This window comes from Chaetura pelagica, unplaced genomic scaffold (genome assembly GCF_000747805.2).
Source record: "Chaetura pelagica isolate M959 unplaced genomic scaffold, ChaPel_1.0 scaffold27, whole genome shotgun sequence".
Lineage (NCBI taxonomy): Eukaryota > Metazoa > Chordata > Aves > Apodiformes > Apodidae > Chaetura > Chaetura pelagica.
Genome location: NW_009954020.1, coordinates 2,092,022 through 2,116,542, shown reverse-complemented (window position 1 = coordinate 2,116,542; position 24,521 = coordinate 2,092,022). Strand labels below are relative to the sequence as shown.

Sequence of the window (24,521 nt, the reverse complement as noted above, 5' to 3'; positions counted from 1 at the left end):
TCACACACATCTGTGGTGCCTATGCCAGGTTACAAAGAAGAATAATTTTTCTGGTTGTTCCTGCTCTAAGCAAAATATACAAGAACCTATGCACATTAAAAATACAGTTGTTGTCTCTGAAATCTTTGGGACTACAGCTGACTTGAGAACTATTCTTAGATATATGGTAGACATGAAAACAATGGAAACAATATAGGCATATAGTGCTGTAAGTAAATATAGAGATGTGTTGCAAAGTTTCTCCATGTGTAACACTCACATTCTATGAGACCCGAGGCTGCTTTCTGTTACTGGAATAACACAGCACCTTTCCTGGGGCCAAGGCTTCCTGCCCTGCCAGAAAGATGAGAACTGGGCTTTTACTTCTGGACAGGCACAAAATGTTCTCTTCCTTCTCCAATAAAGAAAAAGGCCTTAACAGCACACAATTGTAATTCAGGAAATGTGGTGGGTTTTGTTCTCTTCAAGGGCAATAAACTCTGACCTTACCAGGATATTTTAATCACATTTTGCATGTTCTGAAGGGTGCTTCAGTCTTTCAGCAAAATGCCTTCATTTCTAGACTACGAAATCAGCATCAGCAGTTCAGAGCAACCATAGAGAAACCCTTAATGAAAGATTTTTAGACAGCCATTACTACTCCTGTCAGATGCAGGAATCTCTTTGTAATGATCAATACTTTGCAAATTCATGCCTCTGGGTTTTCTGTTCAGAGTAGAGGATGGCATAAAACACATGTGGGATACAGGTGGTTTTGTTCTTAGTAAAAGTAGGGTGCTAGGTAGAGGTAGGTCATCCTGGGTTTTTTCTATCACTATCATAATTTTGATGAGTGGCATATTGACCGTGCATGGTTTTGAACACATTTTCAGAAGGTCTGGATGATCCCATCTAAATCCAGCAATTCTGCTGTGTTTCTGCAAGACCTGGACAGGTCTGGCTCCTGAGCTACCACATGTTGTAAGTGCAAGTCCTGCAGATCAGCAGTGTCTTCCCTCAGCAAAGATTTTTATTGAATACTGAGGTCAGCAGGAGCCCCGTCTCCCAAAAGTGTTTTCCAATTCTGAGTGGTAATGGCTCTTCCATTTCAGTTTCCAGTTGAACTCAGAAGAAAATGAGAGCTGAGAGTTCCCGTATGTTCCTCACATGCTTTTGGTCTCTTCTGAACCTTAAATATTTCTATGTAACAACATTTGCCCTTACTTTTACCCAGAATTTAATGTAGTTTACACTGTACAGTGTTGGCTATAAGATGTCAGCTTAATATCAATGATTAGCAAGTTTGTAGACACAGTTTCAATTGCTTTCAGCACTGCACTTTCTGGATAAAAAAGAAAGGATCTCTGAGTGGAGTCTGTCTGGGGCCTTATTTGCCCTTTAAGAACAGAAATTCTAATGTTTTGCATTTTGAAACTTTTATAAATACCTTGGAAGGTGTGTATCTGGCCAATGCTGACTGGCTGGACACCTTCCACTAGACCAGGCCCCATCCAACCTGCCTCTGAACACTTCCAGGAAGGGGGCAGCCACAACTTCCCTGGGCAACCTGTGGCAGTGTCTCACCACCCTCATAGTGAAGAATTTCTTCCTAATATCTCATCTAAATCTACCCTATTTCAGCTTGAAATCCTTCCCCCCTCATCCTATCACCCCATGCTCTTGTAAAAAGTCCCTCCCCAGCTTTCCTGTAGACTCCCTTCGGGTACTGAAAGGCAGCAATAAGGTTTCTCCAAAGCATTCACTTCTCCAGGATGAACAACCCTAACTCTCAGCCTGTCTTCAAAGGAGAGGTGCTCCAGCTCTCTGATCATCCTTGTGGCCTTCCTGTGGACTCACTCCAAGAGCTCCATGTACTTCTTCTTTAAACAGAGACATAAAAGATTCCCTAGGCTATCTGAAGTGTTTAATTTTGCTTTTGTTTTGATAGCTAAGAAACCAAGACTGTGGGAGGAAACTGCTTAAAAAGCCATCAGAGCCAGTAGGCATATCTCCATCAAATATAACAAGCTTTGGATCAAGCATTAAACACTAAAAAATGTCTCACCCTGTCATTAACTGAGTCCTTTCTCCTCAAGCCCTTTCATTAGATTTAACTATTATAACTGTCAGGTTTGAAAAAAAACATCAACTTTTTGGGCAGGTCAGTTTCTAAAACATTGACTTGTGTTTTCTCTTTTAATGCTCAAAGTAATGTCTCTCTACTGCCTGAAATTCCAATAAGAAATCCACTTTGTTTAATAATTCTCGACTTAAATTCTGGCATTTTTTTTTGTTGTTCAATGACACTCAGCAGTGTCAGCTTTCATATTGCTACCCCAGCAACTCCAAGGCCACACACAATTTCTTTTCAAGTACTCATCTGCCAAGTGCCCCTAAGAGAGCAATATTTCTGTATCATGTCTGCTGCTACATTGATCTAAATAGTGGATACATGAGCTTTTTACAAGGGCTTGTAGCAAGAGGACAAGGGGCAATGGATTAAAACTTGAAGAGGGGAAATTTAGGAGAAAATTCTTCGCTATGAGGGAGATGAGAATCTGGAACAGGTTGCCCAGGGATCTCGTGGAAGCCCTGTCTCTGGAAGTGTTCAAAGCCAGGCTGGATGGAGTTCTCAGCAACCTGATCTAGTGGGAGGTGTCCCTGCCCAGGCAGGAGGGATGGATCTACATGATTGTTAAGGTCCCTTCCAACCCACACCATTTTATGGTTCTAGGAAAGGTGTACGGCTCTTATGGCCGCTCATTGGTTCAAACTCTGCAGGGACTTATGCACAGCTATGCTGATGTAAAACATCTGGGGAACTTCTCTAATTAGTTTATGTCCATCAAGATTTAATACTCTCCAGCAGCTCTCAGTAGTATCAGCAGGATTCATTATCCTGCATCACAGACAGCGGTTGTTTTGTGTTGTATCATTTATTTAATATTCCCCGAGCAGACCAGTTTCTCATGCTTACACAAGGAGTGAAAACAAAGGCATGGCTTGTATTGTCAGGCAAGAAGAGTTTGGCCCACAGTAAATATCAGGGTTTGATGTTAATCCTATCCTTGTTTTGCACCAGAATAAGGCACTGCCTTCAAAGGAATTAGTCCTAGGTCACACCAGAGTCAATGCAGAGTGAATCCTGCACTCTGTGTCTCCTATGCTAGCAAAGTGGCAGAAGCAAACTAATCCTTCATTATTTGTCTGTGGTGGATTCTGCCAGCCAAAGGACTGAGTCAACTTTTTCCCACAGCACTCTCTGTACTTTTGATGCCAGTCTGACTTCTTCAAGCTCACCACATTGAAGCATTCAGTGTGACTAACGGCAAAACAACACCCACAGGTTTCACAAAGGAAAATGTTTGTCCTTGTCTAACTCTCTGAGATAAAGCTTTAATCCAGCTGGTCTGGAATGCTGTAACCTTTCGTGGCTTCTGTCTGGTACATTTCCATTTGCTCCCATGTCCTTTCCCTATGTTCTCTCCAGGATAGCTCCTAATTGAGAGTCAAAACTTTGAGATAAAACAAACCTAAAGAGAATATTGAGTAATGTTAGATAGTTATCAATAAATTTCATATTTAACCTTGAGTGATTCATGAATTTCACTGAGCCTAAGCTGTGGTCTGCTCAGCTCTGGAGAAGAAAGGGTCCTGGACCTTATTGCCCCATCCCTAACCATCCTAAAGTTTTCCTTGCAGGTTCATCCATATCTTCACATGCTCTCCATTTCCTGCTGTCTCCCAGGGTCATACCAGCATTGGTTCTCAGTATGGCTAAGGATGCCTGAAGTTCAGTGGACACTGAAGTCAGACTACAGTCCATTACCTTTATGCTACCCAAGGTTTCTGCAAAGTCAGGGCAGGTTCCAGGTGCTGTGAACTGCCATGTTTACAGGCCAGTAAGCAGCAGGGATTGCTGAGAAAGTAGGTGTTTGGGTTCTTTAGCTTGGAGAAAGAAGGCTGAGAGGAGACCTTATTAATGCTTATTGGTATCTAAAGAGTGGGTGCAGCCAGAATCTTTTCAGCAGTTTCCAGTGACAGGATGAGGGGCAATGGGCACAAGCTGGAACATAGGAAGTTCCATTTAAGTATGAGGGAAAACTTCTTTACTATGAGGGTGACAAAGCACTGGAACAGGCTGCCCAGAGAGGTTGTGGAGTCCCTTTCTCTGGAGATATTCAAGACCTGGCTGGATGCAGTCCTGAATGATGTGCAGGATCTAGGGGACCCTGCTTTAGCACAGGAGTTGGACTGGATGATCTCTAGAGGTCCCTTCCAAATCTGACAATTCTCCATGTGTGTGTTCTTTGCTGATTTTTATTTTTAATGTTTTGCTAGGAAAGGACTCCAAACATGTCATTGCAAAGTTATGTCTTTTCTTGATTTTCAGAGGATCATCATAGTCAAAACCATAAGGAGATAATGAGGGAAAAAAAATAATATTGAATTGCTTTCACTAGAGTTTTCAGGCCACTTTTGCAAAAATATTTTAAAGTAGAAGCAGAGCAGCCATAATGGTTCTTTTGGAGAGAGGAGATATTTTCCATATAACTTCTGGTCTAGCAAACCTACAGCCTAGTCTGGGATCTTTAAGTCAACTCCTGGCACCTCACACACCAATCAACTGCAGAGTCAGTGGGTGAACTCTGTCTCTAATGTTCCTGGTGGGAAACGAGAGCTGCTTACTGGTGCAGCTGGGAGAAAGATACAGCCTTGCCATTGGCCTTTACTTAAAAATTCTGATAATAGAGTGTAAAGAGCCTTTATTACCAACACAGTTTTGTCTTTGCTTTATTTATTTATTAATTTATTTATTTATTTTGGCCAGTAAGTTAAAAAAGAACAGCTGAGGAGAGCGGTTTGTTTGCCAGCAGATATAATTGATTAACACAACCAGATGATCTGCAGAGCTTCCCATCAGAGTAGAAGCAGGCTTTGAAAGACAAGGGTTGTTTGGAAAAGGACACTCAACAGTATGATATCCTTCATCTATTTTTCATTGCCAGTATTTTAGTACTACTTCAGTTAATCCAATTTACTTTTTAATAAGTGTTAATCCCACTCTCACCCAGACTGGAGTGGCTTTCATAAAGCTGTCTTTATTTCTTGATAAAGAGTCCAGGAGTAATTTAAGATCATTATGTTTTGCTATTGCTTTCTTTTTCCATTACAGTACAAAAGGGGCAAAAATTACCTGCAAAATCTTGTTTCTTTTTTACACCTGTGGTCACAGCTTGAAAATTCAGAGGAAAACACACATGACCTGGCCTAACAGAGCTGGGAAGAAAAATGAAAGTTTCTCCTGTGCAAGCTGTTGCTATAACTCTGCAGAATGCACCGAAGCAGGTTCACCCGTGCACAAACCATGATGATGGCCAGTGCCACTGCAGGTGACTGCTGGGATACAGACACATCTGATCAGATGAAAACAGCAATGAAGTGTGTCAGAAAAGACGAACTGCTGTCAGCTCTACTAACATAATTATTGCTTGCTCAGTTTTGACATCCTACTTTGGATAAGAGCCATTATCTAGAGCAATAAAAACAGCTGTGCAGAACAGCACCCCAAACCCATTTAGCAGAAATGCAGACTGCCTAATTCTGTTTTCCTTAAAATGTAGTTAAACTCTCCCCAATGGTGCAAAGCAGTTTTTATGACATTTTTTTTTTCCTACCATTATTCCTAATCAGTTGTATAATCTCTTAAAAGAAGTACTGAGAGTTCTTCTGCCTTGGCTTCAACAGAACTACTGAGATAATTCTAGGAAAATTTCCAAATATGTCTTTCACTTTAGAGGTCCCAGTTTTATGGTGTCCAGGCTCACCTTTATGCTCAGGGATGCTCTCAGACATTTCCAGACTGGTTGTCAACTGGACTACTTTTTTCACTCAGAATGCATCTGTGATGTCTGATGTCTATTCCCCAAACACTGGTACATCTGACTTGGGAGACAGTTATCTACAATATCCATGTAAGCAGTGCAAGGTTAAAAGTTAGCAATTAGCAAAGACTACTTATAAAAACACCCAGGACTTATTTTTAATTCTTAATATCTAGGATGTTGTGAATGTGTCCGTCTATTTCAGATTATTGTCATATAAATCTTTGTTTAGATGCTGCAACTTTTATTAGGAGAAACTTAATTCTGTAGTGGCTTTAAATGGAATGTGGCTTTTACTGAACATAGTTACTCTGGTGTTTGTTTTGCAAAGTAAGTGTGCAGCTTGCAAGGGAGATCAACTTCCACTTAAAAAACAAAACAAAACAATCTTAAAAAAAAATTAATGTCGGACTGAGGTTCATGAGTCTGAAATATGGAAGTGCAAAATGAGGAACTCCATGGTTGCTTTACATTTACATACAAGCTGAGGGAGTTCGGGCTGTTCAGCCTGAAGAAGAGAAGACTGCAGGGGGACCTTCCAGCCTAGAAGAAGGCTGGGGAAGACCTGTTCATTAGGACATGTAATGACAGGACAAGGAGTAATGGTTTCAAGTTAGAGAAGGGTAGATTTAGTTTGGACATTAGGAAAAAGTTCTTTAATATGAGGGTGGTGGATGCTGTACCTTGGTTTCTGCTGATTTTTGTGGGTTGTTACAGCATCTACTCCTGGTTATACAGCACAGGTAATTTAAATTGATTTTGTAGTACATATGCTGTGGTTTCAAGGTGACGTGTGTTTGGAGAAAACAGAGATTCCTGTTTGAGTCTTTTACATTCACCTAAACACCGCAAATGAGGCGAAGCTTTTGGATAAAGATATTATGACATCTTGAAGGTTTGGCTTGAGATTTCCTCTTGTAATTACCCTGCAATGCAGCTGTCTCAGAGTAGAGGGAAAAGGTACCTAACCAGCACACAGACAAGAATGAATAGGGGAGATTATTTGCATCAGAGGATAAGGTGGTTCCTTCTAAATAAGAACATATCAAGTATTTGTGATAGCAACCTGCCTGCAAAATTTTGACAAAGGAGTGCTGTCCTGCTCAGGAGACTGATCACCAGATTTCATTGTGCAGTTCAGGATGGGTTCCTAGATGAGGGTCAGAGAGAGAGTTCAGCAGAGTACCCTGTAGTCATGGAAAACAGTTACTAAAAATTGAAGATCATTTTCCCATCTCTGTCCATTGGCTTGTATGCATGGGCTATGACCCTACTACTGACATTGTCCCAGACTTGTCTTATCACTTCAATATCTATTAAAAGTAAAGCACAAAAAAAAGGTTATTCAAAGTCCCAGAATAGACTTTTTTATAGATTCTTTTTAATACATATCTTTTTAGATTAAGATCAGATTTTTTAGATTAAAATTTTAGATCAATGTTTCAGATTAATAATATGCATGAATCCTAAAATTCAGAAAAAACTCAAGGGTAGTTAAAGTAGATGTACTGAAAGTTATTTGCCATTTGGGGCTGCCTGATGGCACTAGCAGCGTTATGTATATGCTTGTCTGCCTCTGTGTGTCACTCAAGTTGTGTCAGCCCTTATCTGTCTGCCCTTATCATGTGATATGATATTATATGATATGATTTTTCTGAAAGATCTCTTGTACCACACCATGTTACAAAAGTCTTGTCATAGTCCAGAGCTGACTTACCAACTTACATGGTTGGAGCTACCTATGAATAATTTAATCAAACATTAAATTTTCTAAATTTCTAATGGATTCAATGAGAGGAAGGGCAAGAAGGAAATACGTGTTTTTCTAACAACAAATTAAACTCTTGCTCTGAATATTAAAGATACATATTTCTGAACTCTGTCTCAAGCTAGAACAACTGATTTTAGGCAAACATGTGGTTGTCCAGAGGGAAATGGTCTGTGTTTTATAAATCATGAACAGTGCAGAGCAATAAACATGTTGGGATTTTGTGCCTTAGGATGGAAAAAACTGTGTCTGAGACCAGTTACCCTCATTGAGGGTAATCTAATAATTCTTTGGGGTACACTTGAGTTTTTATAGGGTCAGCCTGCCTTGCAGGCTGCAAATTTCATGCACAATGAAGGCCAGAATGTATCCCAAAGTACATACTGAAGTCCTGTAATGCCTGCTCTGGAAGCAGCAAGGCCAGACTTCTAAAAAACCTCGGCTTTCCTAGAGGCATAAATAAGAGCTGAGTTTTTGAAGAATCTGAACAATGTTCCCATGGGAGCTGTGCACAGCTAAACCACAGAAATCAGTTCTAAAGACAAAATCAGGAAATGACACTGATACGAATGCCATTTTTCACATTTAGCAAATTAGAGGTAGGTGGGGTAAATTACAGCTCTTAACCATAGCCAGTGCTTGACTATGTTTACCATGAATAAACAAAAGACCTTTCTCCACCTCTGATGTAGGTATGTATGGTGTATTCCTGTCTTTCAGTAACTATGTATATGTCAATCAGATAAAAGAGTTAGCACTCACTCCAGCAGTCAGTAGGAGGTAAACAGCTGTTGTATTGGATAGAATAGATAGGATAGAAAAGATAAGGGACAGATAAGCTTTCTGGAAAATCATGGCAGTAGTTTGGGCATCTCTGTGGGAGAGGTTTGTTTCCAATAAATGTTGATTAAAAAGCATCCACAATTAAAAAAATAAACAAAAAAAAACCCAAAAAAACCCCAAAAAGACCAAAAAAAACCCCTCTATCACTGCCATTGGCATTTAGCAGTTAGACCCAGGGGAATTCAGAAGGAGTGAACCTGGGGAATAAAAAAAACCTACTTACAAGGTGAGTTAACAGTAAGGCAGCAATTATTTGAGTTTAATGAGTTGGCAGCAGTGCCAACTGTGAATGTTCACGTGCTTCCTCTCCCTGTGGAGGCTGTGCTGTGAACTCAATCAGACAACTTCTCTAGATAGAAATTCCATTGCCAATGCCAAATGTTTGGTTTTTAAGTTGGCCAAGTTCCCTGATGCAGTTCACAGCATGGTCCCACAAATAGTTGATCTGGCACGACAGAGGGGAAGCTGTTTTGAGGGATCAAGGTGGGCAAGAGGCAGTACAGAGATACAGGTACTAACTAGTTTCACTGCCAGGAGCTTTGATTCATAAAATCATGGCCTCAGCTGGAGATAGAGGCTTGCTGCAGTTCAAGAGAGAGAGAGTGGTAGAATCTGTGTTGCCAGATGTTCCTGTTCTATACAAAGCAGAGCATTTTGGCCTCAAATCCCAGACTTCTCATTCAACACTCAGTTCATTCCTGATGATCAGTTCTTCTAAGAGTATAACTTATTTTCCCTTGAAGTAACCTACACAAGGGGGTGATGGAGAAGGGAGAGAGGACAATGGGGTTTCTGAAACATTTTAGTTACAAAGAACAACTTTGCAGTGAGCTGCTATTTTTAGTTAAACAACTAATGATGAATCAAAATGCTTTTCCAAACCTAATTAACCAATAATAATTACCATAGCAACCAGTTCTTTATGTGACACATGCTGAAAGCCCTCTTAAAGAAGCACAGTAACTTTAGTTCCTCAGTTTTCCCAAAACTGACAACTTCTCTAATCCATTGTTGAAGCCAATCCAAAATTAGAAAGCAAAATAGGAAAAGTCTTAAATAATTTCCCACAGGCTCGTTTCAGGAATTAATGAAAATCCTGCTCTTTAGGACTGATCTGCCTTGAGAATGTCCAGTTGGAGATTACGTTGGAAAACATTTCTTTACAGATATGTTTTGGTGAGGTCAGCCCCAGCACTTCTGCTCAGCAGAACAAAATTACCTGCTGAAGATGTTGATAACAGGTTTGCTTCTGCAGAGCAGATAGGGCTTCTTTCTGCCCTACAAGTAGTAACATTCAAGTTCAGAAACCTCCTGGATGTCAGAATGGTTTTGAAACCATTTCAGTTTTCTCTCCTCCACCTCCACTGTGCTTTCCATGTGACTCTACTCTGCCATTGGTTCAACTATTCATGTTTAAGATTTTCTGTGGCAATTACTATATTTTAGGGCTAGTTGTCAATCAACATATTTCCAATATATTTGGTTTGTTGAATGTTCCTAAATGTTCATTTTTCCTCAGGTTTTGGCCCTTTGGAAGGCCTCAATGACTATATACTCCATAAATGTCTGTTACTGGCAGGTCTTAAAAAGTACTGAATTAGGATATTCTGCAGCTGACCTTATGGCTTTATGAAGTTTTCCCAAATGGACAACTGGTCCTTTTCAAAGAGGAAACTTGTAGCAAATTTAAAACCCACTTCAGTTATGATTTTTAAAGTTTGGTGTTTTGGTTTTTTTATTATTATTTCTGGCATTTGCAAACCCTTCTTTAACTCAGTCCCAGTGGTTCAGAAACCCCCAGGAATCTCTGTAAACTCCAATTCAAGGCAAACTCAGTTAGGCACTTAATGCAGCAATGCCCACAAATCACCATTGTTGTGCTTAGCACAGCTCAGCTCTCACTAAGTCACCTGTACTCTTCTGAATTTCCTGTTTTCTGAACTGCATGTGATTCTGTCTTGATAAACTGTGGATCACCCATCACTTTGCAACAGACTTGTAAGCTACTTCACTGCCTTTTCAATTCTCTTTTTCCTGTTCTCATACATTATTGCACATATTTTGATTTCTACTTCTTCCCTATTAGTTGTTCCTAGTGCCTTTTACTTGTTTCTTTGCCTGAGATCTGGTGATTCCCAAATCCACTCAAAATGTTATCTCAGTTTCCACTGTTTTAGAAAAATATTTTTAAAACAATGAATAACAGATAAAAATAATTTGCATCAATGTGTACTACCAAATTTAAACTCATCTTTCTCATCTGACTTGCAACCTCTCCTTTCATTGGCTTCCTTCTGGGATAATTTTCATATTGATTTTGCAAAGAGCTCCAAGGTGCCTGTCTAAAGGACACTTTATCAATGTAAATATCTTTGACAAGTTATTTCTCTGTGAACTGAGCTTTTAATCACCTCCTATAAGAAACATGGGAAGTAGAGTTTTGGAGTAAAATTTTTAATGCTTACTTCTAACTACATATATTATCTTGTCAAGTAACTTTCTTTAGTTCTCTCCATCCTATTATGTGTTTATGTGCAAGTGCAGCAGGGACAGTGCAAATCTTATTACACAGATATTCCCAAGCAACATAATGATTGGTACCTTTCCATTTGCATTTTTAAATATTTGAGAAGCAGACCTCTCCAATCCAAAGCCTTATTTAACATCAAAATGTATCACTCAGAACTTTTTGAAATCACTTGCTGTCTCTGTTAGAGTTGCTTACTTGAGTGCTATGCAAGGTACAGATAGACTAAATGTCTATAAATGTTGTGAAAATATTTTCTATTTTCATGTTTTCTACAGTTTTCTAACTGTGTGAGCACAGATCATCTTTAGGTTAGTCATAAAGATTTGAAACTGTGTACATCTTATGGAATCTGAGTCTGCCCTGGCTTTCTGGCCGTTAGAGGCAGTAGAAAATCCTGCAAGACTTCTGGAATTTACCAGAGTTACCTATAGGATAAAGACACAGTGATAAGAGACTCAAGTTGTATATGTCTCTTTCTAATCTTTTTTAAACAAGAGCCACAGATAGGTATCCCTGCAAGGCATAGTGCTTTACTCTTAAGATTGGTTTCAGTCAGACTACTATATGTAAGAAAAGAAGATTCCACCTCTGAGTAAGCTGAGTTTTTAGCTGTAACATGTTTTTCATAATTCCCTTTCCCCAAATCAGATTATGTGTTTATGAAATCTAATTGAAGGCCAAATTCTACTGCATTTGCTCTAAGAAGACCTGCTGAAGTGAGTGGCACTACTCTCAAGCATTAGCAGAGACAGGTGACTTGAACTGGGCTCACGAGGAACTTGCAATCGAATTTGCAAGCAAAGGAGAGCACCCTGGCACTGCTTTCACTCTTGAAATGCACATTTCACATATGAAAGGCTTATTTCTTTTTTTTTTTTCCCACCCTATACTCTGGATCCCTAATATGTGAGTGTTGACTATCTCTAAACCAGTCAAAAAGGTATGAAACTTTTTGAAAGGTTGACTCCCCCAGCCACCCACAACTGATATCATTTGTCCTGCTGAATAACCTAATTCTGAACTAGGCTTATCTCATGTGAGCTCATCATATGCCTTTTAGTAGCCTACACCAGAAGGGAGCTATGTCATGGACTGAATTACTGCATTCTCTCTTTTATCTTGGAGCAAAGGCAGAGAGTGTCTGGGGGAAGCTGACTGGCCCAGGGCAACCTGACTCCAGTAAAACAGAGTAAGGTAGGTGACAGGGTAGTGGAATGGTGACAAATGCAGGGAAACTTAACAGTCTTGAATTGCTCCACTTCAAAAGAGAAAGGGCTGAGAGGGGCAATGTTATGAGTCAGTAAATTCAAGAATGATGAGAGGAAGATGAACTGGATACAATTGAAAATTGTCACTCATACTATAAGCATGATGTAACACTCAAAGAAATTACTAAAGCAAACAAAAGGAAACATTTTTATCACAAAGTGCTTAATTAAATTGTAGGAATATTTGTTATTGAATGCCTTAGTGGCCAAAGGTACAATTAACTACAGAAAGATATCAGAAAAATTTAAGCAGATAGGTAGAATGTGCCAGCTTCAGATCAGAGGCACTGTAAGCCAGGGAGATGCAAAGATCATACAAATCATGCCCTATTTCTCACAAATTTGGCATAAACATCTATTAATGGCAAAAGTGAAAAAAAATAAATCAGCTGGATCCAGGATATGCATTCTTATTTCTTCATGGCATATATATTGTAAATTCTCTGTACTTCCGTAGAACACTACTGCAGATTCAGACATACAGGAGCATATAAAGCTGAAGTTTCTGCCAGGTGCATTTGATTTGATATCAAATCTCTCTTTCAAAACCACATGAATGTGAGGAGCAAGACCTGCAGATCTGAGGCACAGCATCACAATGAGATTAAGGAGTTTTGCTGAGTGTTTTCTCTCTTCTCTTAGGACAAGCCACACTCTGATTTTAGGGGGACTAATTATTGGGTAATACTGCAAAATGCTTCCTCTAGCTCATGATGTTCTGCAACCACAGGTTGCTGGAATGTTCAAAACTGTTTTGACAAAACATCACTGAGTGTTTGCATTATTTTTTGCTCATATCTACTGTTTTATCGTTGTGCTCCTGCCTGGGCACTCTCTGGTGTCTGGATCCTGAGTGATGGACATTTGATCTGTCCTAGTATGTCTGTTCTGATGTCATTATGATTCTATAGGTATCACTCACAGCTTTCTGATCCATGGCTATCAGAGCCTGAGCAGCTCTGCTCTGCAGGTGTTGTGGCTACAGGGTAATGTAGCACCTGCCTGCTCCACGCTTGGTCTGCCACTGGGAGAGAGGTGTTATCCTGCCAGGGAGGTTGCACTCAGTGGGATCTCATCAGCACAGCAGCTGTGACTGGACCATGGCAGGAAGATAAGGAGCTGCAGTTTGCAGATTTTTAGCTGGTTCATTGATGGCTTCTCTAGCTAAGGTAGCAGTCGGAGTAGTTTTTACTTGCGTGCTGCATTTGAGGAATATTAATGACTTCTGGACTTATTTTTCATTCTGGACCCTCTTATAAGTAAAAAAAAAAGTATAAAATGGCAAAATGAAGAATCTGGCATGTCCAAAGAACAGCAATGAAGGGTCTGAAGAACAAGTATTACAAGGAGCATCGGAGGAAACTGGTTTTTTTTAGTCTGGAGAAAAGGAGGCTGAGGGGGGAGACCTTACAACATTCTACAGCTACCTGAAATGAAGTTGTAGTGAGGTGGGGGTTGGTCTCTTCTCAGAAGTAACAAGGGATCGAACGAGAGAATGGCCTCAGTTTGTGCCAGTGGAGGCTTAGATTGGATATTAGGAAAAGTTTCTTCATCAAAAGGCATGTCACTCATTGGAACAGGCTGCAGGTCTCTGTTCTGTCTGTAGTGCATGCAAATATTATATGTTTGTTACCTGGTTTCCCAAACAAGACTCATTTTGATGGTGTTAATGTGCTCTGTCTTACAAACATACAGAGTATAAAGAGGTATCCATGACAGACAAATAAGGTACTGGAATTTACACTGTCTGAGAATCCACTCCCATTTGGCTCTTTTAGGTTCCTATTGCAAAAGAAGAAGCTGTGACGCAGCTTGTACAAGGAAAAATAATGCAGATCTTACGTAGGCATCAGTGAAGGAAAGGTCTGTGTACACAGGCAGAGGCCGTGCAAGAATTTGGTGATCCTTTCAGCTTTCCCTGTTGAATCCCTCAGGACTCAGATTGTGCAAGCTTGTGCTTTGGCATCAGCTGAAAATGAATTTATTTAATTTGGTCAATAATAACAGAATAACTATTATCACTGATATTAATTCTTAGCTAACTGGCACTTTGTTTTCCTTAATATGGCTTTGTTCTCAAACTAAGCCATGGAACAAATCACAAAGTTGCTTTCACAGAAGAGACAATGCAAAAACAAATTGTTAATTATGGTTGTAATAATTCCTGACTACTGCCCTGTGAGTCAGTTCTTGGAAACATCATTTGTGGTTCAGCTAGAGTTTAATGCCCCTAAACACTGCCTATTTCTTCCTCAAGGCAAAGAGAATTTTACACATTTGAAGCCTCTAAATAAGATCCAAGAGATTCTTTTATGCAAACTTTCCTAACCATTTAGTTTTACAGCCTACAGGACTGCAGAGCACTCATTCTCTCTCTCTCTCTTTTTAAACAGATGTTTTTCCTTCTGATCAAATCCTATTTGTTGTTTGTTGCAGATAGCAGCCCAGGCAGTGTTATTTATGTGTATGAACACTGCAGGAATCTTCATTAGCTACCTATCAGACAGAGCCCAGCGTCAAGCCTTCCTGGAGACCAGAAGATGCGTAGAAGCCAGACTGAGACTAGAGACAGAAAATCAGCGACAGGTATTGGAGAAACAATTCTATTTTTGTATTAACTGGGATTGATAATTGGACAAGACTGAGCATTTGTAGCCTCGCTGACTCCAATGTGATGTCACCTGGTTTGTGCAGGTTCAGTGAGCTTCATGCTGTTCTTTTGCTGGTGTGTGTCCACCTGATATGACATCTTAAAGGTTTTTCTCTGGGCAACAGGATGACTAGAGAATGGCTGTTCATTGTCCTTTCCCATACAAAAAGAAGAGGCCATCAAATGAAACAGCAACTGGCAGGCATTTAAAAATGGAGGAATTTCATATTTGAGTGTTCTGGATCCTAAAACTTGTACCAGTCAAATGAAAACTAAGCAAGTTCATAGATGTGAACTCTGTCTAGGCTAAAACATCACCACTGGCTCACAGGTGAATTGTGGAGCTGGGAGGCCACTGCAGGGAAGTATCACTATGTGCTTTCTCTGGTTTTAAACTCTTCCATAAAAATCTCCTTTTGTCCACTGTGCACAATAGCACAGGTGGCCTTGGTGAACCTTTGGGCCAAGAAAGCATGATTGTTCTTAGACATATTATCTTTTCTAATCCAGAAAAAGAGGCATTGAATGAAGTTTGCTGCTTATTATTTTGTACCAAGGGAGCAGAAATGAGGTGTAACCAGATATACATATTTTACCCTCTCTGAAATATCAGAAGAATGTTCACCTTCTCTTTCAAAACTTGCATTAAGATCAAAATACAACCTGTAAATACATATACATATATGCATGTGTGTTTAACTGCTATTTCATTATCAAATTAATTTAGCCATTCATTTTGTTCTGTTGTGTGGACAGGTATATTGTTTCTCATTTTTATTTCATTGACTTATCAAAAAGCCATGTTTTTCTACAGAGATCTAGGAAGATCTCACATTCCAGACTTTACTAATGACTCGATATGAATGCATGACAGTGATAAGCAATGCAAGTCACCCATGCCAGAACATCTCTCCAGCCATTACTGACTAAAGAGGTTTTGCAAGATGCTATGATCTAGAATGCTCTGTTTCTTGTTTTAACTGTAGAACCACTTTTTAATGGCTTTTGGGTTTTTTGAGAGCTTGGAGTGTTTTGCATTTGTCTTGTGTAATCTTGTGTAATTTTGTAAGAATTACTTTGATCATTATTTTATAGAGTCCATGATAAAAATTTATAAAACACTAGAAAAAGATTTCCTCATTCCAGATGATTCTGAGGATATTCCATTAGATTTTTTTTTTTTTCTCATGAAAAATGAAATTTTTAAAAAGCTTTTTTTGTGTTTTTAATTTTTTTAGAAATAAAATTTAGCTGAAATTTTATTTCCCATTAGGAAAAAGAAGATAATTTGTTTTCACTTGGGTGGGTTTAATTTTTTATCATTTTTGTGTGTAAGAGGAGGGAAGTAGGGGTTGGATCTGACATATTTGTTTTAAATTAGTCACTGTTGAACTGGGCATTTTGTCTTGGCCCAGTGCCTTGCAAGCTTTCAGGGCTGTGTTGTCCCCTGAAGGCAGAACTTCCTGGAGAGTTACCTCAGTGCCACTGAGATTCACATATAACCAAACAAAGTAGTGTGTCACAGGCATCATATGACTGGAAATGCATAAAGGAAAGATACATTTAGGCCAAGGAAAATGCCCACAAGAGTAAAACACAAGCATCAGAACACCAAATGAAAGATGTCTTTTAAAGTCAATTTTATTATAAACTAACCAGTAATTTAGGAATAAAACATTTTGAAATATTTTGGATTAATTTTGTTGGAACTTTGAAACTGTGTTATAATGCACATCTATAAAGATATATATATATATATATAAAGAATATGTGTCATATACTTTTCAGCTTTTCATTTGTATTAAGGACAGCAACAATGATAAAATATTCCAATACTGGAATGTCTTGAGGAATGGAGTACCTGTTTCCTTCAGTCTTCTGTTCTTTCCCTTGACTTCTGAAGTAGTGGCTTATTTAGGCAATTTATAAACATATCTTCTTTAATAAGACTGGCAATAGTGACTGGTTTTCTTGAGTAGTTTGTTCATCCTTGCTTGATGAGTATCCACATGCAGTAATTCAGTGACTGGTAGCATTTTTATATCTTTAATATATATTTACTGATACAGGGGATCTGTAGTTTATGTGAATGTAAAAATAATTTTAGCTGTTAATGTACATATCATTTTTAAAAGTAAGGATTCAATCCTGATGAATTTTAATTAATTCATTCTATGACTTAATAGAAATAGCTCTGATATGTAAAGAAGGAAAAGGAGGGGTAAAGTGTGTGCATGCCAATAGTTGTGATGTGGATTTTGAAAATTCCTAAAAAATTTGCTGAGGAGATAAAATTGAACAGAGAAAATAGAAGCATAATTGTTTGTGTAGTTCTTCCAGATAATAATTTCAGTAATTCTGAATTCTGTTCCCCTTTGATTTATTTCTCCTGCGCTTATAAGCTGTCTAAACTTAAGGTTTCTTGCAGAAGAATCAAGTGTTTTATGGCTTTCAGTGGTGGTACTGCTGAGGAGAGATGTTTTGCAAGGGGATGTAGGGACAGGACAAGGGGTAGTGGCATTAAACTGGAAGAGGGGAGATTTAGGTTAGATATTAGAAAGAAATTCTTCACTGTGAGGATGGTGAGACACTTGAACAGGTTACCCAGGGAAGTTGTAGAAGCATCATCCATGGAAGTGTTCAGGGACAGGTTGGATGAGGCACTGAGCAACCTGACCTAGTGGGAAGTGTCCCTGCCCATGCAGGAGGATAGGATCTAGATGACTTTTAAGGGCCCTTGAAGTCCAAACCATTCTATGGTTCCATGAGTCTATAATTAAAACCTCTCAGGGTTTGTTTCCACCCTACACAGCTTCCACTTCTTAAGCTAAAAATATTATATTACAATAGGTAATTGTATTAACATGTGATGTGTATGGCATGTCATATGAAGTATGACAGCTGGCCAGATAGGTCCCATAGGGTCTAGTTTTGTCCTTACTTTGTTTAAATCAGAAGACTAGTAAAATTAAAGGAAGAAAAAAAATGAGTTTAAAAATGCAGCAGGGAATGGTATGCTCTTCTACAAGTAATTGCAGAATAAGACTCCAATTTTTTATAATTACAACAGATATATAAATGCTTCAGATATACTTCTGTTCATTACTGTGCATTGTTAAAAGTAAGAAATCAAGTTTCTGCACTCTCAAAATGACCCTTCCAATTTCTTAGTATCCCTTAGATTTGTCATCTCTAATCAGCCATCATTCTAATAACTACAAATTCTATTGCTCTCATTATTCGCTACTGTATAATGCCTAGAAGAGCCAGTCATCAAAAGTTACCCAATTTTGATCCAAACATTTCAGAATCTATGTTTTAGAGACAAGTGGGGGATATTGTCAGAGACAAAGAGCAGTACAAGGAAACAGTGATACTGATAAGTAAAGATGTGTTTGTGTTTCAGAGATTTTTAACAATCCTCTCATGAGTATTTGCAGATTTTCTGGAATACAAATATGAAGTTCGTACTGTATCAGGATCTGTCCTGTGGTGGAAAGCAGAAGATGGTTCTCTATGTCCTGGCAAATTTCATATAGATGAGCTGAAATGTTTTCAGTGAAAGCACTTTCATTCATTCATTTGCCATCATAATTTTTTGTAGAGTTTAATAAAAACAGAAGATGAAACCACAAAATTCCACTAAGGGGAAGGAACTAATTTTGTTGTTGTTCATGGTACTCAGAGCTGAAATTTGGACAGTTAGATATGACAGTTTGTTTTCTAGATGTCATTATTTTCCAGCTGTTTGTGATCTCTTCCTTTTGTGGGGTTTTCAGGGGTTAAGGCATCCACACTCTGTTTCAGTATTTCTGTGGGGTTTTCCAGTTTGACAGTCAAAGCCATTTTGTTCTGTAGAAATGTCTCTGTGCCAGGTACAGTCTTGGTACATCTGGGGTAGTTCCATAGGTTGGTTATCCACAGAAAATATCCTTGGATGCAAATTCAGCTTTTACACTAAGTGTGATTCATTCACTTACTGCTCAGGAAGGTAGAAGGCGAAGAGCCTGAATGGTGGAAAAGGTTTTAAGATTTAAGGCCAAAATTTTTCAAAGCTTTTAAGTGACTTAATTTCAAATTTCTGTGTCTCCAGAACTCTATTCAGTTAAGCTCTACATCTTTTTTCATCCATCCTCTCCCATTATCATTACTCTCAACAAGGTTTTTTCAGTACATTTTTCAGAAATATTTCAGAAATTTAGAAGTTCTAGTTGTATTTTTGAAAGTGACTAATTCATTAAGGATCTGATTTTAAAATATTTTTAATTATTATTTTTTGAAGCACCTGGGGTTGTTAACAAGTACATATTAGCATTTTCAATTACAGTGAAATTTCTAACTCTAATCACTCTGTTAATAACATGAAATGTGGATACAAAGGAGAATTGCTCCAGCAGTTATTGCTAATGATGTTTATGCACTTAACCGTGTGGTATTATCTGTCTGACACTATTTGGAAATCCCCTCACCCTATGGAACTGAAGGAACATCTGTGTCTACCTCTTTCTCAGTTTTCATTACAAAATTAATATTTTGGTGAAGATCTAAAATATTTCAAAGCTTGGCTCAAATGACACTCCACAGCTAATGAACACCAGAAAAAAATATGTCATAGAGATAGAAATGTCAGAGAAGAAAGCAAGAGAAGGCAGCACAGACAAAATAAAGTGTAGTAAAACCAGTCTCAGTTTGCCAGTTATTCATTAAATACTTAATTTAAATGTTTTCTAATTAAATATATATATATTACTTAATATATGTAGTTATATCAGCCAACCAAAATTGGCAGCCATACAGTGTCCACCAGTTTTGTTTTCAGCACATTATAATTATGAATAAACAACAAACACGAGGTGCTCAGTTTTCCTAAGTCTATTTCGTTCCCTGGATACCATCACTTTCCATTACCTTTTTGAAGTTTTGGGTCAATGTTTTGATCTGGTATATATGTGTTTCAAAAGGGTTGACACCTAGTGCTGTACTTTATTAATAACCACTTCAAAAACCCTGTCTTCCTTTTTGCTTTGATTTTATTGTAAGAACAGAGCAGGTAATTTTGCTTTCATCATATCTGGGCAATGAAAATAGAAAGTATAACTTACTTAATTAGCTATTGCAAAACATGTCATTTCCCTCGTTGTGAAAATGCCCTCAGTGAAGAGCAGGAACCTGTATTAAGTTTCATTTTAATTTCTGTTTCTCATCATACAAAATCCCTAAGTTTTAAATGAATGACATATTAAATCCAGACACATATTGCGATGATGATTTTATGAAGAACTGAATTTATAATGTATCTCTAGTGTCCTTACCTACTCTTTCTCCAGCAATTCTTCTTTACTTGAAATTTATCTAACATTTTAAACCGTCTAATATGACCATTTTATTATAATGAGTCTCTCAGTTAACTTTGTAGCTCTGCCTCTTCCTCTATCACACATACACACGGCACATTATACATGCCTGAAAACAATTATTGTGCAAGAAGGTTATACTTGCACAATTTCTTATGACTGAAAACAGGCTTAAAATGACTGGGAAGGGAACATCACAGAAGTTAAGTAGCTAAATAGCTTTAAAAATACCGAAATAGGGGTGGGAGGCTGCTTTCCAGCTAAGCAAAGTAGTTAGACTGCATCCTACTAACATGAATAACCTCTGGACTGGACTACTGTTCAAAAAAATAACATGAAGCCTCTCTGAAACATTTCATTTGCATTATTTCAGGTAGATTTAGAGCACCTGATGGTATCTTCAGACTGAAGGACCTTCTCTGCAGTTGTTTGACTATACAGGTGAAATCAGTCCAGATCTTTGTGATGCTTATATTCATCCTCTGGTGAGGTGTTTGTTCTTTTTCCCATGGCTCTGCATTACTCATGAAAAGAAAACTCCCTACCTGGTGCAGAGCTCACCAGCCAAGCTGCACTTCCACTGCTGTGCTGAGCTGTCGGGAGGAACAAAGACACAAATCAGAAATAAATCCTTGCTGTTTTAATATGATCCTGAGAAGCCAAACAGAGAAAATTATTCTACTTTAGCACTAGATTTGTGCATTTTCAGTGAATTTAGCTAGTGCTAAAAGGTACTAAAGACACAATACATTAGCATCTTAGGCTGTATTTTTACATAACCGTCCAACATATTCTTTAGCAAGCAGACCCCTCACTCTGTAGGAATCATCTCAGCACCTCAAATTCCACCAAGGGAAAGTCATATTATATGGAAATGAAACTCCTTCTCAGTGTCTTCCTAAAGGCTTAGAACCAGAATCACAGAATGTTTAAGATTGAGAGGAACCTTAAAGATTATCAGGTTTGAACCTCCCTGCTATGAGCAGGGACACTTCACACTAGACCAGACTGCTTATGAATATTTTCTTGGGTGTCTAGCACACTGGCAGAGGAGATAGAGGAGAAGGCTAGAAGAAGGAGCTACTAAGAGAGTTATTGAGGCACAACCACTATCTGCCTCTTGTCTTGCAAGAAGTACTCAGGTGAGAAGGTTCAGGCTGGCATCATACCCAATCTACTTGTCTTCTGGGCATGCTTCCCATCAGGGTGGGATGAAGACAGGCATCTGCAGGCATTATTTTGGGTTTGGTGAGATTAGTGAGGAACAAGAAAAGCCTTTTCTTCATTAAATGGCTAATGAGAAGAGTCTTGTGTGAGATCACCCTAGCAGATATTTCCTCCCTGCAATCCTGCCACTGGCTTACTGTGTTTACTTTCCAGCTAATCTTTCTCATAGGTGGTTTCACAAATTCAATTAAAGTTAATTTTGAAAGTTAAAACAGTTTGAATATTATTTCATTTTATTTCCAGAAAGGATTTGTTTTCAACCACCCTAAAGAATCATTTGTTCCTATGAGAAGAAGTTTGTTTTGTTTTATGGGTATGAACACATATTCTATTTTTTCAGTGTGTGTATGAGGGCAGTAGAAGTAGAAGACACCTCTTAGTCTTCAGAACAGTCTGCTGTTGGCATATTTAGTCTCTCCTGCCTGTTATCTGTGGAAACACTAATCCTGTCTTAGTCTTTTTTTCCATTAGAAAACTGTTCTGTTTGACCATTTGTTTCCTGCTACCTCTAATTCCAGAGGATTTTTTCATACTTTCCTCTGCAACAATCTCTATTTCCTACAGCTTTAAGAATCTCTCTGCAGATTGATGAACTCTGTTTCGGTTTATCATTTTGTTTTGGTTTTGTTTTTTTAAAGAAGCTTATATGTCATGTAGTTTTTACGAGGCTCTTACAGATCTAGATTTTAATCAACCGTCAGTACTTTGCAACCTCTAAAGAGTGAGCAGATTGGACTGGGATTGGAAAGGATACTTTAAGAAGGTTAAACACTGTAAAGTCATCTTTTTTTACATTGATGCTAAGAATATTAAAATCCCTGTAAAGTGGCATAAGGATAGAGTTCAGATTTGGTTTTAGAAAAGAGTAATCTGAATTTTAGAGATCACATGACCTTCCTTTTTCATTGTAGAACACTTCATTAATAAAAATTGTGATCATAGTAATTATGTTTTTTAAGGGCAAGCAATAACCTTCCAATTAAAAATTCTGTGTAAAACTCTGGTTAGATATTGCACTTTAGCCAGCTTTCTTTTTTATAGGATTTGGTCTGTTGAATGTGATATACTCAGAAAGGTTTTCCAGTTATCCAGACTTTCTTTCATCTCAATGTCTTTCTCTAAAGAACCATGATTCCAATAGAAATTTATTGACAGCATTGCTCTTTTGCTACTTACAGGATCACACATAAAATATAACATACTAGTTAGCTCAACTAGCAAAGGAATATGCAAACTTAATCTTGTTCTTTACAATCCTTATCCATATTGTCATTCACAAGATGATTTGTTTTCTAAGTCCTTTGACAGAATTTTCCTATTTATAGGAGTTGGGAGAAGCAGTATTTCCATGCAATTATGATTTTGTAGGTACCAGGGAATGCATCACAGGACCAGCGTGCAAATTTTCTGCAGCTTCTTGTCTCGAAACATCCCACCTGCTCAATTCCAATTGCAATAGAAAACACAACATTTTTCATGCCAGATTTTAGATGCTGTTCCCTCACATTTGCTCCTAATGTGCGATCCTTCTCATCAGAATATAACCTTCACTATTCGGTTTCAAGTAGAAATCTAAGATAAAATCAAGATCATAGAATCACAGAAGGGTAGGGTTTAGAAGGGATGTCTGGATATCATCTAGTCCACCCCTGCTGCTAAAACAGGTTCACTTAGACCAGGTTGCACAAGATACAATGATCCTCTGCCTTCTATCCCATTCCTTGCAAATTCCTAGTCACATTGACTCACATAGAATAATGAGATTTACAGCCCATCTTAGAGAAACAGACCCTGAACTGAAGTTTATTAATGGGAAAAATAATCCCAAGGAGCGTCATGACTTCAGAAATGGGGGGTTTCCCTAAATACATTAGTAAGAAGGAAGCCTCTATTTCTCCTTCCTAGTAGGTGGCTTTTGGATTCACTAGTGATAAAACTACTTTCTGAAAATCTGTGGGTTGTTTTTTGTTTTTTTTTTAATCTCTAAACCTGGCTGTTTAAATGCTTTAGTGGTCAACATTGAATGGGACTGAGTCATTGATCAGGCTTTGGGCTGTGCCTCACATATTTTCAGCTCCTTCCTAAAAAGAAGTGTCTAATAAAAAATAATAAATAATAATAATTAAAAAAAACCCCACACCAAAAAGTGCCATTATCACAGTTGCTGGTGACTAATGACCCTTGCTGATCATCTCAGGGAAGTGGATAGAGTTGAAATGAGTAAGGAGAATTACACAGTTTCAGTCCCCTACAGTGATAAGACACTTCTGCCAGCTGGTTTGCAGTACAGTCATCTCTGCTTAAATAAAGAACCCCAGGGTCCATATTCATCAGACTAGTGCCTTTCCTGAGCTCTGAATATACTTACTTGTTTTGAGGTCATATTTCTTTCTTGTTCAGGATCAGAATTTTTAGGACAGCTTATGCTGACCTTCCTTAGTACTCTGAAATATGTGTAGAAGGACTCCAAAACTGTCCTTACAAGCTTCACAGTTAATAGACTCTGGTCCAGATGACAGCTTTAAACTATCTGACCATGAGCAGTACCAATTCTAAGCTAGTCAGTCAGGTCACTGATGCTATTACTGAGATAATTTAAAGTAAAATAGAATGTTTGTATTAACCTTTATGAAAAGGCAAGTCTTTCACACCACCAGTATTTAAGTACCTACCCACAAGCCTATTAAAAGGGATCTGATTTTCAGAAAGTGACCATTACTCCCACATATAGAAACTTCACAGGGGAAGTTTTATCCAGCTTATGCTGTTTAGTTTTGAAACACTATAAGTCTGTGAAAGGTGTATTCCTTGTTTTGACCAGAATAGATGACCTCCTAGCTCTTTTACGTCTTGTTCTGCAGTGATTTAGTCTTATAAAGCTGAAAAGTAAATGGCACGAGAAGTTGCTTTCTGCCATTTTCCATGTCATTAGCTGTAATAACTAGTATCGTCAAAAAAAATCTGTATTTTGCTGAGGTTGCCTAGTAATTTCTGAAACAGAAAAAAGTAACAGAACA

At 38.3% G+C, this 24,521-nt stretch overlaps 1 protein-coding gene across 1 annotated transcript in view; it reads left to right on the top strand.

Moving 5' to 3' along the window:
• The window catches only part of ADCY8 (adenylate cyclase 8 (brain)), a 146,848-nt gene that overhangs the window by 28,334 nt on the left and 93,993 nt on the right, over window positions 1–24,521 (top strand). Inside the window, exon 3 of the mRNA XM_010002280.1 lies at window positions 14,710–14,859. Within this exon, the coding sequence (XP_010000582.1) occupies window positions 14,710–14,859 (150 nt within the window). The remainder of the gene's footprint in view (window positions 1–14,709; window positions 14,860–24,521) is intronic.